The 15,864-nt window shown below is 39.5% G+C and overlaps 1 protein-coding gene across 2 annotated transcripts in view; it reads right to left on the reverse strand.

Annotated features, from left to right (window-relative positions):
• MAP1A (methionine aminopeptidase 1A) overlaps window positions 1-5,279 on the reverse strand; it is a 31,979-nt gene extending 26,700 nt beyond the window's left edge. Inside the window, exons 1-6 of one of the 2 annotated variants that reach the window (XM_010265896.3) lie at window positions 5,249-5,279; window positions 4,944-5,137; window positions 4,606-4,723; window positions 3,166-3,216; window positions 1,731-1,916; window positions 1,147-1,222 (exon numbers count right to left, since the gene is read on the reverse strand). In XM_010265896.3, the coding sequence (XP_010264198.1) occupies window positions 1,147-1,222; window positions 1,731-1,916; window positions 3,166-3,216; window positions 4,606-4,679 (387 nt within the window). In that variant the 5' untranslated portion in view covers window positions 4,680-4,723; window positions 4,944-5,137; window positions 5,249-5,279. Of the gene's footprint in view, window positions 1-1,146; window positions 1,223-1,730; window positions 1,917-3,165; window positions 3,217-4,605; window positions 4,724-4,943; window positions 5,138-5,248 lie in introns of those variants that run through there. The other variant, XM_088895748.1, reaches the window with a different exon arrangement.
• Window positions 5,280-15,864: the final 10,585 nt, after the last annotated feature.

A 15,864-nucleotide genomic window follows, 5' to 3' on the forward strand; every position in this document is an offset into this window, starting at 1 on the left:
GTAAACATATAGGAAGTTATAAGTAGAGGGAGAGAGAGAGAGAGAAGCAAAAAGCAAGCAACATAATATCGATTGCTTGCTTTCCAACATTAGCATCTATATATTCATGACTGAATACAACAATTCAAAAAGGCATAATTTAACATGATAATGCAACTGTATTGCTCTATATGTAGACTGTCAATGGGTTGGATCACAGAAGGATCAAAGATAGTTTTATCCTATCAAAAGTAGATTTAAGAGGAACAAACCCTAATGAATTGATTCTGTTAAGATGAGGCACAGGTTTGCAGAACAACGAAGAGGACGAGATAATATGAGGTCTAGAATCTTCAATAGCCAAGGATGTCAACTTAAAAGAAGACTCTTTGTAAAAAGAATGACATTTAGGTTTATATCAACTGAAATAATTACTTAAAATGATTAAGTAAAATATAAACCTGAAAAGAGAAGAACAAAAACAATACCACATACACCATAAAAGAAATAAATGAGTAATACATGGCCGAGGGCCACACCATCAAACCTATAAAATAGTCCCAGACGTGGAAAGGGATTGACAGATTAGGTTTAGGAAGCAAGGGCTAGAGTAGGGATTGATAGAGGTGGACCAGGGGCTAGGGCAGCAGTTTTTTAGTGCATCTGACAGGAGAGAAATGCAAAAACCTTCAAGCTTAAAAGAAGCTTTTAAGATTCAATTTTCCAGAAAATATGGGCAAATTTTTTTGTTGGCTTTCTGGGATATAAATTTCAGTTCTCTTTTTTATTATGATAATCTTTTTGTAAATAAGGCTCAGAGGGTACAGGGTTGCTTTGGCAGTGTGCCGTAAATCCCTGTGTACATCTTCTTGTTGTACATGTTTTCTACTTTAATGATATTTCACTTCTCAAAAAAAAAGGATTAACAGATTGAGCTAACAAGCCAATCAGATTCATTGACAGCCATAACATAAAATTCATGTCAAACAAACTTATCAACATGGTCAACAATCAGTGTCTTTAATCGAGGTGCCAACTAGCTGGTTAGAAAGGTCTCCTGCTGGTTATAGGGGGGACTTGGGATCAAATCCCATCTGCACCCCCCGTTGTGTAGCCCTTCAAAGGAAATCAAAAAAAAAAAAAAATTAGTATCTTACACAAACTTACATCAATTGCCCAGTCAGGCTTGTCAATGTGCTCAGGAACAATACGTCTGCTTGACATAGGATATGGCCTTAGTGCCCTGTGAATGAAAAAGATGCAACTTTAACTGTCAAAACACCATGAAAGGAGAATGTCTTCAGCTACAGTATCATAATCAAAGAAAGAAAAGGTCAGAGAGAAGTAGAATAAAATAGTCTCATTTGAATGTGTAACAAACAAGAAGCAGACCTAGATAAGCTGTTGAAGTCAAGTAGATTCTTGGGTCACATTACTAAGAAAGGGATCACCAAGAGCAAGATACATTTTCAGATCCAAATCACCTGTAACTACAATTCTACGATAGGCCATAGCTACAGAATCATATGAAAAGAAAATTGGTGACGAGAATATGTTGTTGGGCTGTGGCCAATAGTTTGTTCAAGAACCAAAACATCTAACTTTTCATCCGAGAGGAGAATGCGTTTCAGGGGTAAACAGGGATTCTGTAGTTTCTGATGGCCTGAGTTTTGGGTTTAGTCTGTACAGTTTCTCACTGTATGGAGACTTGGAGCCTTGTAGGAAAAAAGACAGAAATCCTCGAGAAATACCCTGTCCAGTCAAAATGAGGAAGTTTTGATGTTCGAGCCTGTCCTTTCTTTAAGCAATAAAGCCAGCCCTCATTAAGTGCAGATGAAATTTGCTCATCTGGAGTTCCTGTCCCTAGTGCAGACAATTTTGCTTTCAAGTGCACAGACTTATGAGAACTCCAAGACTCCTTGAAACAATCCTGAGTGCTGCCAAGTGACATGAAATCAGTAGAGGAGTAAAATTGGATCCTACATCCCAAATAAATTGAAGCCATCTTATATGAACCACCAAACACATACATACATGGGCACAAGAAAAAATGGAGAAAGAGAAAGAGATTTGTTCACACAATTTCCATATATGCATTCACAATCCCGTGACATAATCTATTCAACAAACAACAATGAATTGCTAGCATTGTGGCTGATAATAAATGGGTTAACCATCGCTTTGCATTGAATGTTACAAAGGTTTGGGTGCAGGTCTAGAGTGCTTTTAGTGTGTAAGAATTGGGAAAGTCTGACCCAATGTTTTATAATGCAGAGGCATGAGGCATAGTTCAGAACATAAGAGGCACAAGCCTTCCAAGCACAAGGAAGTGTAAGCCTCCTTACGAGATCTGTGATTCACAACCTCGACACAGTGTCTTCATCTTTCAGTGGCATATTGGCTATAATACACTCTTGAGTTTGTGAATTTTAGATGAAAACAACTCAAAAAGTGTCACTTTTTGGGATCAGTGATGACAGTCTCATCTGTTGTGTGCCTAGGGATATTAACCAGCTAATAGACATCTTGCCAATTCTGAGTTCAGAGAGATTATCCAGACTGAGGTTTTATTTTCTGGTGTCAATTTATCCTTCAACCTAACTTTTTCTCTCTTCCAGCCATTTTTGTGTATTTCAGCCTCTTCTAAGATAATCATTTGTTATGTACTTGAAAAAATCATTATTTGCGCACGATTAGATGAGGTCTGGACAATGACTACAATAACGGTAGTGACTATGACATCGTATCTCAAACCTACCATGTTCAAAATGCACCCTCTTCCACCTTTTTCCCCTACTAAGCTAAAAAATACCTTGATTTTTTGATCACTTTTATCAATAATAGAAATCCAAACACAGCGTGCATTTATACATAAATATTTATATGCCGTAAAAAGCATGCAGAATGCACACAGACGGAGGGTGTTAGCCAAAAAGGAAGAGGAGGCAAGAAACATGAGACACCCAGCTCTGAACATATTGTCTCGCTACAGAAATTTGTTCATCACAATTCAGCGACATAAAATTAGCCTCTAAATATGCATATTTAGTATATATGCATAATATATTTTCTTGCAATTTCCATGATTTCTGTGGAATCAATGCATTTTAATGTATTCAAAATTATAAGAATTTAAACAATGGCAAAAATGGTTCAATATAGATAATGCCAAAATTAGTTACAAACCAGAAAGCAGCACCTTCACGAGGAAGCTTCAACTCCACACACTTGGGACACCTGCATACATGAAAATTGTGAAAATGGCAAGGATATCAAAATTACAATATACTAACAAATAAAGACAAGCAAGTGGTGAAGCAGTGAGTCAACCTGGAACTTCATCCAGAAGTTTTTGAAAACATAAGGAGCAATCTAAATGACACTGGCATATCTAAAGTGATAGTATGCACCACATTGTAGTGCATACTTAAAAAAATAATGTCATAACTTATTCCAAGAAGCATATTGTGTATGCCATAAATTACTCCAAGAAGCATAGCTTTGGGATGAAATATTGAGAAAAAACTTAAACAAAGCATACAACATTATTATGGAATATTGTTCTCCAGAATATCAGGAAAGGCCTTCAGAGATCATATAGGAGATGTTGCTGCCTCAGTGCCTTGCTGGTAATATACTCAGGGCCAATTGGAGAGGGAGATTAGATTAAGTTGATGTGGGGTTGGATGCAAGCCCATTGGAGCTCCTTCATTTTAAGGTAGCTTGTGGCATTTAGAATAAACACGGCATTCAAAGGGGTTAAAAGATCAGTAAACACAATAGAGGAATTCGCTTGCAACATGCAACAGGAGCAGATTGAGATAGGCAATAGGTGACTTGTTTGCTTTTAAGGTTAATTAATTTATGTATTTATGATGAGAGTTATGTTGGATCTTCATTCGGTTTGCTATACATGTTCACACTGAGACTTTTCCATTTCAACAAAAAGTCACGAATGCTGTTACTGGAATACTTTAACCAATAGTACTAGAGTAAAATAATCTACATTTTACAAATAACCAGTTACATAAGGAATCCTTTTCCCTAGCTTTTATCTTTTAATGTATACAATAATCATGGCCATGAAACCTATCAAAAAAAGAAAAAAAAATATGGCTATGAAATAGTAGACCATAATCAGATTGAAGTAATAGAAACTGGCTTATGTGTAACTGTTATCTAGAGGTACAGATTTAGCAAGAAGTCAAGTACCAACTAACATATCAACATGCCCCTGTTTAGCCAGTCAGGAGCGCAAGAAAATATCCATATTTAATCCCCCCCCACTTATTAAGATATTTGCTGAAAACATATATCACGTAATCCTATATCAACATTTTGTTCGGTCGGTTGGTTAGCTGGTTGGCTGTTGCATTAACATTACAAAAACCTATATGGACTTCTCCATAACATGGGAGGCGTAATAGAAGTAAACCACAAAAAAAAAAAAATGATGTGGAAATCAGACAAAACGCAGTGCTACTCCAAGTTCGGAGAGCGAGCAAGGAATTACAATCCCATCTCCTAAGTTAATTCAGGTGGTGGAAGCTAACTATTCTTCCATTCTATTGTTGATCATAACAAAGGAAAAAATTGCAGCCGTTCAAGAGGCAAATAATTGCATACTGAAGATGAGCAGGCTTGCCACATCGAACACAAGATAATGTTGATTCAGCCGGCGCAGTTGAAACTCCGTCCATTGAATGAACCAATTCTTTATGCTTGTAAGAATGCAATACAAGAACTGCTTCACAAGAGGAGAAATAATAGTAGAGAAAAAAGATTAGCAACAGGAGAATGGATGAAATAAGGCATATTAGAACTTTTATTTCAGGGTTATTCAGTTAGTGATGATTGAACGTCCTACAAGAGCTTTTGAGATCCCTTAAAGTAATCAAGATAGACAGAAATCTAGCAGAATCTTTGTATTAAACCTCTGAAACTGTTAGGGCTCATAGCATTACCTGGTGATTTAAATGTTTGTTTTTCCGCGATAACGAGCTAGGGTTTCAGATAAAATGTCGAACCGGAACAGGGGAAGCTGGAAGCACCTCTTTATATAGGTATAAGCAACAAAGGAAATAAGCTACAGTGATGGTCAGATGGAGAGGCGGGACTGGCGGCATACGACTGCACGACTGCACAACCACGACCTTACCTAGCCAGAGCGGGAAATGATCGTATATAAGCGCAAAGGTTAATAGAGATAAAAACACTACGTAGCCAGGACCCACCTGTCACGGTCTGACACAGAAGGCTTGTTGCCTACCTTGTTCTTGACGCCGCACGGGTTTTTTCCGATGTAAAACTATTCGCGTGACTCACCAGCACCTATGATAACTGTTCCATTTGTTTGCGATACAAATGCGGAATCGAGGTATTTATGCATTTCGATTTGCGTTTGCGAGCGTTTGTTTGAAATATAAAAATGTAATGATTATCAAAGTAAAAATGCATTTTCTGACACTTTTGTACTCTAAAAATATAGTATTATTGTACCTATTTTTTAGATACAATTTTGTATTCATTTGATAATTAACTCTTTGATCAAAGTTGAGGCATTGGAGCATAATATAGTTGGAGCATTTAACGATGGACCCACACCTTTGTACTAATTTCAATCAAACAAGATGAATGCAAAAACAGTTTAAAATGTGAACCATGTTTGCATTCATAAACGGAAAAATGGGTAAATATGTAGTGTACATATTTGCGTTTGCATTCCCAATATACGACAGGGATGTACTGTGAGATGTTGTGGGGGGCTGATTTGCACTCCTGAGCGGGGCTTTTGCACTTATGGTAAGAGCGATAGCCTAGGCCCCAAGCTCAGCTTATCCTGGGTTTTAGGCCTAAAATCTAAGCCCGGGATTGGGTAGGCCAAGCTTAATTGAGCAAGGGGTGAGCAAAATTGAACTGAGCAAAAAAAAATTGACCAAAACCGAATTGAAAAATCGGTTAACCAAACTAGTCAATTCAGTTTCAGTTCGATGTTTTTAAAAAAACGAAGGTATCAGTCCAGTTTTGGTTAACTAATATAGAAAACCGACGGTTAACCAAATCGACCGGTATACATATATTTTTATATATTATGTATATTATATATATTTTTATATTATAAATTAATAAATATGCATTATATATAAATATATATATACATATATTTATTTATAGTATATGATATATTATTTATTATTTAAAATATAATATTTTATATATATTTATAATCCAAAGTGATCAACTAGTTAACCGGTCGGTTTCGATTCGGTTTCGGTTACCGATTTTCCAAAAACCGGTAGTACCGATTCAGTTACAAAAAAACCCCATGTTTTGGTTAACCGAACCGTGAGCACCCCTATTGGGCCTATGTTTTTTATATATAAAATAGGGCAAATTTTTTAAACTACCCCTAAGGTTTAGGAAATTGATTAATTCTACCCTACTGTTTCAATATTGTTTTAAAGTAGCCCCACTATTTCTAACAATTGACTAACTCTACCTTTACCATTAGCATTCGTTAATATTCTATCAAAACTCATATACATGTGATGTATACTTTTTTAAAACCCAATTTTACCCTTACCATCTTTTTCTTTTTAGTTTGACATAACATTACAGTTACCTTTTTTGGACATCAGCTGAAAGGTATTCTCCTTTTCTTCCTCTTATTTGAGTCTTATTGATTTTCTGGAAGTGTGTGTAATTGCCCTTTTGTCTCCCAATGGCATTAGAAATGATGGAGGTTCTTTCTATTAAGTTCAATGGTACAAACTATGCATTATGGAAGTTTAACTTTCAATTCCATGTTGAAGCTAAGGATCTTTAGGGATATTTGGATGGCTCTGTATCTAAACTTGACGACTCCAATGTTAAGGGACTAAATTAGTGGAAGATTGACAACACAAAAATTGTGTCATGGATTATAGGTTCAGTCGAAATTGATATTGCTATTTCCATGAGAAGGTACATGACAACCTATGACCAGTATCTCGAAAAAGCTTATCAGCAATCGAACACCTCTAGACAATATTAGATAGAGGTTGACATCTTCTCATATTATCAAGGGGATAAAAAGGTCCATGAATATTATGTCGGATTTATCAATCTTTGGACAAAATATGAGTTAGTTTACATGGAAAAGGATCCTTCTTACTGTTATGTGAAGCACATGAACGAACACTTTGACAAGAGAAAAATTATGCATTTCCTAATGCACCTAAGTACTGAGTTTGAAGTTGTCAGATCTAAAATCCTGAGTCGAAAAACATTTTTTGACTTAGATACTATCCTTGGAGAGATTTTGAGAGTATAAACCAGACTGACTACACAACTACATTGGATGGAAGGAAATATTCCAACATTGATGTTGTCTTCCTAGCAACTAAACCAAAAGGGAAGAAGGACTTCTCTAAAGTACAATGGTATGAATGTAAAGAGTATGGGCACGTTGTTTCCCATTGTAAGAAGAATAACACATGCACATATTGCAAATAGGTCGGCCATATTATTATTGAATGTCTTACCCGGCTTCAAAAAGGTAATGGGTCAAATCAGAAGAAAGAAAGCTACAAGGCCTATCAGACTGTTGTAGATGGTTCATATGCCTCTTCCTCTATTACTTCTATGGATGGCCAAAACTACACCTCTGGCTGCATGTATGAAGAACGGATTCGATGGCTCATTTCCTCGGTCATCTCTTCAGCCTTTTCTGCTATTGGTCTGTCTGGTAAATCACCAACCTATTGCCCTTCACCGAACCATCTCTAGTTTATTGACTTAGGAGCCTCTAACCATACGACAAAGGCCACTCTCGGTCAGCATCCCAAACCCCATCTTCCCAATAAACACATTATCACTGCAAATGGTGAAAAACTGGATATACTTGGTTGTGATGATTTGTATTTATCTACTTCTAAGTCATCTTCATTTCATTTATCCAAAACCTTATTTGTACCTAAACTTGCCACCATTAACAAAATGAGGTAGCAGAAAGGAATAATGGGTATATCTTGAGTGTAGTCAGAACACTTCTACGGGATTCCCATGTACCCTATTGGTTTTGGGTGGAGGCAGCCAGCACTACTGCGTATCTCGTAAATCGTCTTCCATCATCTGTTTTGAATAACTTTTATTCTTTTCAATCTCTCTTTCACAAACCCCCAGACCTATCCATGCTCAAGTTTTTTGGTTGTGTTTGTTTTGTCTACCTTCCACCCCATAAACGCATAAAATTAATTACACAAGCAACTTTGTGTGTCTTTATGGGGTACATTTCTAAATATAAAGGGTTCCTTTGCTATGATCCTTCTATTCGCCATATTAGAATCTCTCGTAATGTAGTTTTTCTTGAAAGTGTGTTTTTTTTTAACATATTGTAAAATTATTGGCTCCTTCCATTTCTTTGTTGCATAGTTTTGATTTTACAAGTACCTCAGATATTTCTTTGTCACATCCGCAACAACTTCAAACCTACTTCAGGAAGCAATAACCTTCTTCAGTCTCAATGCCCCCTCTACTCCGCCACCAATTGTTGATTCGGTCACTCCAGTTGCCTCAATAAGTGTACCTGACCTTCCCCTTGAACCTACTGCTCCCACTTTACGCCATTTCTCTAGAAATTCTCGCCCACCTGACTGTTATGGGTTTTCACCAAGCCATAATTCCATTTCTGCTATTTTATCTAGGGATGTTCACGGGTCGGTTGGGTTGGTTTGAGTCATTTTCTTTAACCGACCCGACCTAGTCGGTTTACTTATTGACTAAATTTAAACCAACTGACCCTAAAGCAAAACCGACCCAAACATAAAGGGTCGGTTTATCGGTTTACTCAGTTTTTATATATATTTTAAACTAAAATATATATTTCTAAATATTTATTTATATTTAAGTTTATTTCTTTTTAGTTTTTATAGAAAATCAAAATATATATTTAAATCAATTAGTTTATGCAAAACTGATTTTTTTGTCAATATATATTTAAATATATACAAAAATGAATTAAATATTGTACCATTGTATTATAGTTGTATTGGTTTTACGCTTTTAGTTTTTATCATAAATAACCATTTTTTTCAAAGTTCAAACAAAACACAAATAAAATATATCAACATTTAATATATATATGGTAGGGACTAATTAATAATTACTCAAACATATAGGATCGGTTTAGTTTGGTTTTGGTTTTCATACAAAACCGAATCGAGTCGTTGGTTTATTTTCTCATATAAACCGAAATCAATCGGTGGTTTAAAAAACTGACCAACTTGGGTTGGGTCAGGCCGGTTTGACATTTAATGTGAACACCCCTAGTTTTATCTACTATAGACATTCCCAAATCTTACAAACAGGCTGTAGTAGAACCACACTGAAAATATGCCATGGATTTTGAAATTCGAGCCCTTATTGAGAATGACACCTGGGACTTGGTCAAAGCTGCACCTGAGACATCTCTCATAGGAAGTTGATGGGTCTACTCTGTGAAACTAAAATCTGATGGAAGCCTAGACAAATACAACGCTAGGTTGGTTGCACAAGACTACAGAAAGGAATATGGGATAGACTATGAGGAGACTTTTGCTCTTGTAGCTAAGATGACCATTGTACGACTTCTGATGGTTGTATCTGTAGCCAAACAGTGGACAATCCATGAGATGGATGTCAATAATGCTTTTCTCCATGGGGAGTTGAAAGAGGCAGTCTATATGAAGCCCCTCTTGGATATTGTACAAACCCGCAACTTGTCGTCTGAAGGAGTCATTTTATGGCTTGAAGCAAGCTCCTAGGTCTTGGTTTGAGAAGTTCAAACCTGTCATCATTGATGCTGGCTTAATCCTGAGTTCTTCTAATTATTCTTTATTCATCTTAAGGCGGAAGCAGGGAATAACGATATTACTCCTCTATGTCGATGATATTCTCATTACAGGGGATGATACAAAAGGAATTGCTAGGCTATAACAGTTACTCGGTGAGTCCTTTAAGATGAAGGGCTTGGGGCCTTTAACATATTTCTTGGGACTTAAAGTGAGCAAAAACTCTTGAGGCTACTTTGTTAACCAACAAAAGTATGTGGCTGATCTCGTTAAACTGGCAAATCTTAGTGACTCTAAGATTGTGGATACCCACTATAATTGAATGTGGAACTCAACAAAGATGATGGTCTCTTCTTGAAAATCCTACCCTCTATCGTCAACTAGTGGGTAGATTAATATATCTCACCATGACTCGGCCAGATATATCTTATTAGTTCAAATAGTGAGCCAATTTGTGTCTTCCCCAAGACAACCTCATTTATTTGCAGTTCATCGAATCATTAGATATGTGCAAGGCACCCTATCACATGGGATATTCTTCTCTTCCTCATCCTCTATTAACCTTGTGGCATATGCAGATGCTGATTGGGCTGGATGCCCTAACACCCGATCGTCCACTACTAGCTGGTATGTATTCTTAGGCAACTCTCTTATCTCGTAGAAGTGAAAGAAACAAGCTATTGTGACCAAATATTCCATTAAAGTTGTTCATTTCTATGCATACAATGTCAGTGCAATTAAAATTTCTCCCAACCCTGTCTTCCATGATCGCACCAAACACATAGAAGTTTATTGCCACTTTTTCCACGATCTTCTTCTTAAGGGTACCATATCTCTTCCTCATGTCTCTTTCGGGCTCCAACTAGCAGACTTGTTGACTAAAGCAATGGCTTAGGTTCGACATCTATTTCTCATGGACAAACTGATGCTTGAGAAATATGTATGGACAAACTGGGCTCGACATCTATGACTTGGGCTTGACTAAAGCGAAGAATGTAGCAGACCCATTGACTAAGCCACTGGCACAGAAATTGTTTGACAAACACGTGGAAAGCATGAGACTTTGGCTTATACCATATTGGACCTAAGTGCAAGTGGGAGCTGTTAGACAGTGTATGCCCTTAGCTCCAATCAGAATAATGTACATTATGGCATTTAATGTAAAGGAATAAAGTACATATTTGATTCATGTTATTATGGTGAGTTTCTGTGTAATACCCTTAAACTGGACACGTATGAGACTCGTGTTAGTTTAGAATCTTCACGGTCGTTGGATAGATCTGGGGAGATTTATCCTACCAAAGCTGACACTGATGTGCCGCCAAGTTGGTTAGGGTGGCTTGTCTCAACTGCCAGGGTGAGACCTGAGATACATGCAATGTGGGTTTTCTTGAAACCCCGAACCGGACCAGAATTCCAGTATTGCCCTGGACCTTGGAGATAGATGGGCAAAACTGAAATGTTACACCTGACCCCTATACTCGATTATGATACTACACTAGGTGTCGGATTGGGCTATCTTTGATATGCTAATCAGTGAGATCCTTAGAGGGAGTCAAAACCTGGGTATGTTGGGACAGTCCGAGAATTCATCTGAGTAGGTGATCATAGTGACAGGATCAGCCCCTTTGTCGAAAAAAGTGAATGATCGGGGATGCACTTTCTCTGATGGAAACCAAAGCTGCCGGCAACCAATTTCAATCGTTGAAATTTGTTTTGCAAAATATATTTATATATACATATACATATATATATATATATTACGGTTTTAAAATGTTTACAAAATGTTTTAATTCCCGGGATCCATGTGAGTAAAGAGTGCAGCACTGTCTCTTGTCGGGCAGTGTTTGATCATTATGGGCTGAGAGGTTAAGTGTAAGACCATTGAGGGTAATACCTGATGGGCTAATCTTGCATCTGCCCACAGTCCTTGGGTTTTTATAAGGTGGCTTGACCCAATGACCATTTAGTGTAAATGTTGGGCCCATTAAGAGCCCATGGTGATGGGCTCAGGGGTTCACTGTCATCTATAGTGAATTCGGCCAGGCCTTGTAACAGAGGTTGGGCTGAACCCATGTGGCTGATGTGTAGATTAATGTTTGGGTCCCACGCCATACAAGGATACCCAACTGGGCAGCAGTTTGGGTCCCACGTCATGCCATACAAGGATACTCAATTCGAACTGGTTTAATATGATTAATTAAAGAGGGGCGGTTTTGGGATTTAGATCAGCAGATAGGATAAGGGATTGTCCCTATCCACTCAGAGTGTCCAGATCCAAATAGTGATTTGGATAAGGAAACTCCTAATCAGATTGACCGGATTTATCCTTCAATCGCACCATTTATCCTTATCCTTCAATCGCACCAAGATTTCATTTCATGGCCCAAGATTGACCGGATTACAAATCTGCCCGATCCGGGCCCAATTGGCTCAATCTAACCTTACTAATCACCCTATTTGCCCCTTGATCGCACCTAGATTCCATTCTGAGGTCTAGATTAGTAGTATCTAACCTTTTCTAGAACTGCCCCATCTAGGCCCAATTGAGCCAATTTGACCCCACCAATCGACCCAGAATGTACAAAAACCTCTTTGACCAATTCCTAAAATACCCTCTGACTTAATACCCCCTCATTTCAAAATTACCAAAATACCTTTTCTTCCAAAATTTCCCTAAATTCCCAAAATACCCTTGACCAAAATTACCCAAACTACTCCTTTGACCAATTCCCAAATTACTCTAGATCAAAATTACCAAAATGCTCCTCCTTCCAAAACTACCAAAGTACCTTTAACCAGATTACCCCAAATTAACCCCTTTCGATCAATTCCCTAATTACCCATTTTTCCAAATTCCAAAAATACCCTTTTTCCCCAAATTCCCAAATACCCCTCATCCAAATTCTCAAATTACTCTTCAATTCCAAAATGACCAAAATACCCTTTATTCCTTGAATTATCCAAATACCCCTATAAACCTGCCCCTTCAAACCCTTAAATCACCAAACCCCCTCAAAATTACCCTATTACCCCTTTTTGCCCCAAATTGTTAGGAAACCCCAAAAGCCCTCAAAATTACCAAATTGCCCTTTCTTACCAAAATTATAAAGTTACCCTTCGAACCCCAAGTTATGAAACCTCCCTATTCATCTAAACCCCAACCTTTCAAGTCCTATTTTTAGGGTTTTGCAAAAGCCATCCTTTCCTCTTCCCACAATTAAGGGGCACTCATTCTAAGAAAAGGGGGTGGAGGGGAAGAGCACCTCGAGTGTATGGGAAAACCCCCGAGTTGAGTAGGTGAAACAGTGAAAGGGAGTTTGAGTGAGAGAAGAAAACAGAGAGAAAAATGATAGAGAGAGATGAGAGTGCCGGAGAGAAAAATGACAGAGAGAGAGAACCGAGAAAGAGAGTGAGGAAAATCTGAGAGAGTGTTCGAAGAGCGGTGGCTCAGGGCAACACCCATAGTCCTCGTCTCCTTAACTGTGCTATTACCGATCGTTCGATGAGCTTCAACCTGCGCTACCGTCAACCCATCACATCTCTACCGTTAAATCTTCAACTTCCCACTTCTCTACCGTCGATCCATCACACCTCTGTCGTTAAATCTTTAACCTACCACTTCTCTACCATCGACTTGCTCCCACTGCTACTATCGTCTATCGAACTGCCGACCAAAGAGTTCCATATCGTTCACTCAAGTACTTCAAACCCATTTGTGAATATCAACATCGTTGATACTTGTAAAGGCCACAAGAGGTAAATCTTCTACCTCCCCCCCTTTTTTATTTGTGTATATTTTAAGGTCGTTTCTGCTGGCTGAATAATGATGAGGGCAGATTTGGCCCTCCAGTGAAATTGTGACACCTGGCACCTCATGCCAACTAAGTGTAGCCTCTTGACAACTAGACAGCTCGCCATAGGCAGCTCGAGCTCGCCACAGGCAGCTCGCCATAGGCAACTCGCCACAGGCAGCTCCCCACAGGCAGCTCGCCACATGCAGCTAGCCACAGGCAGCTCGCCACAGGCAGCTCACCCTCAGCCTGGCAGCTTAGACAACTCGGCATTGCATAGGCAGCTCGCCACTAAGCAGTTCGTCACCAAGTATCGTAGGAGATCTCCTGCCTGACAACCTGGCCCAGGCACCAACCCGCCGACTGGCACAGGTGCCGACCTGACAACCTGACCCAGACACCGACCCGCCGGATGACACAGGCGCCGACCTGACAACCTGGCCCAGACACCGACCCGCCGGATGACACAGGCGCCAACCTGACAACCTGGCCCAGACATCGACCTGCCGACTGACGCAGGCGCCGCCCTGACAACTTGGCCCAGGCGCCGACCTGGCCGCCTGACACAAGCGCCAGTCGGACGACCTCGAGGAGTTCACCACCGTACCCCGGTTCTTACGGGATGTGACAAGTCTTACCGTTTGGAGGCTTTTCACCCACGTAGCCCGCGAGGACTCCGGTATATAAAGACCTCACCCCCCAAAGGGGAGGGAAAAGGGAAAAAAAAGGATGGTAACCCCTGCTCTCTAGCTCTCTCATTTCTCTCCAAGCTCTCTGTAATCAGAATGATAACTTAGGCATCGGAGAGTCCCCACCGGGAAAATACTCCCAGGTCCTCTGATTCAGTTCTCGCAGGTCCCTCAGCTCCTGCCGCCTACAAAGGAGAGGAGACCACCTCATGCAGAGGGTAGTCGGGTTGCGCTGCACCAGGGAGCTCCACCTTCCTCTGAGTTGTAGGCCGCCTAGGAGTAGGTCAAATGACAAGTCCACCAGGGAGCTCACCACCAGGCAGTTTGCCACCAGGGAGTTCGCCACCAGGGAGTTCGCCACCAGGTAGCTCGCCACCGAGCAGTTCTCCACTAGGGAGTTTGCCACCAAGCAGTTTGTCACCAAGTAGCTCTCCACTAGGGAGCTCACCACCAGGCAGTTCTCCACCAGGGAGTTCGCCACCAAGTAGCTCATCACCAAGGCACGTCACCACCGGGTCAAATAACGAGGTACTTAGCCAAAAAAAAAATTATACATCACAAAAAATGGTACGTGACCAGAAACGGTTACATCAAATAACAAAGACTGGTAGTGTAGCATTTGTTTTCTCTACGTCTCTTTCTTTCTTTCGACTTAGTCAGTTTTGTTGTAGTTGGATTTCGATTGTTTTGGGTCTTATCCAGCATTTGGAGAAGGAGGTTATTTCACTCTCTCCGCTCCTTAGACTTACCAACCGAGTTCGAAGGTGGGGACTCTGATAGAAAAGGGGTGGGGATTCTCACCCTTTTACTTAGGTCCTTGCATCCATAAGGGGTTGGTCTGAAGGAGGGAAAGATGCGATTTCAATCATACCCTTCCAATTTGCTAGGAAATACGGATTCCCAATCCACTGACTTGCTGTATTTCTTTGTTTTAGAAGCAAAATCAAATAAAAAATTTAATTACAAAGAAGGGATTTCGGTATTCACATTAACAGGAGAGAGGGGTGCCTAATCCCTTCCCTCTCTCCCTCTCAACTTACCCAGATGAGCCTTGCCTCAGCGGAGTGGTATAGAGTCACTATTTATTCTGAGATTTTTTTTTTACCGAAAGCAAATTCGGGAGCCCCATCACTCCCAGTTAGCTATGTTTGATGGGTGGCGACTCTATAACTTCAGCCGTGAAGTGAATAGTCAGAACAGTCGACAGAGGCATTTTCCAGACTTTCACAGAATGGCGACTCCATTGGAGAATTTGAAAACAGTGTGAACATCATTTCCCATATCAGTTCCACTTGTAGCAACCAGTTTTGACTCTTAAGCAACATTTTAGTATTTGCAAGTTTTTAATTTCATTTGGCTATCAATTCTGGATTGAACTAGGTAGGGTTTGAGTTTTGCTGCAATTGGATTATTGTTTTCTTTTATTAGATTGAGTTTTGATGGAGTTTCTTTAAGGAAAACAGCATGCATCTAAATGAGCAGCTCTGTTGTTTATTGTGTTAAATGGCGTGCTTAGTTTAGATCAGTAGAGAGTATATTTCAGAAACAAAGGAATGAATAAATAAATAGATAAGCACTAGTGCTACATGTTTG

Source organism: Nelumbo nucifera, chromosome 1, assembly GCF_055504915.1.
Source record: "Nelumbo nucifera cultivar China Antique chromosome 1, China Antique-T2T, whole genome shotgun sequence".
In the NCBI taxonomy this organism is placed as follows: Eukaryota; Viridiplantae; Streptophyta; class Magnoliopsida; order Proteales; family Nelumbonaceae; genus Nelumbo; species Nelumbo nucifera.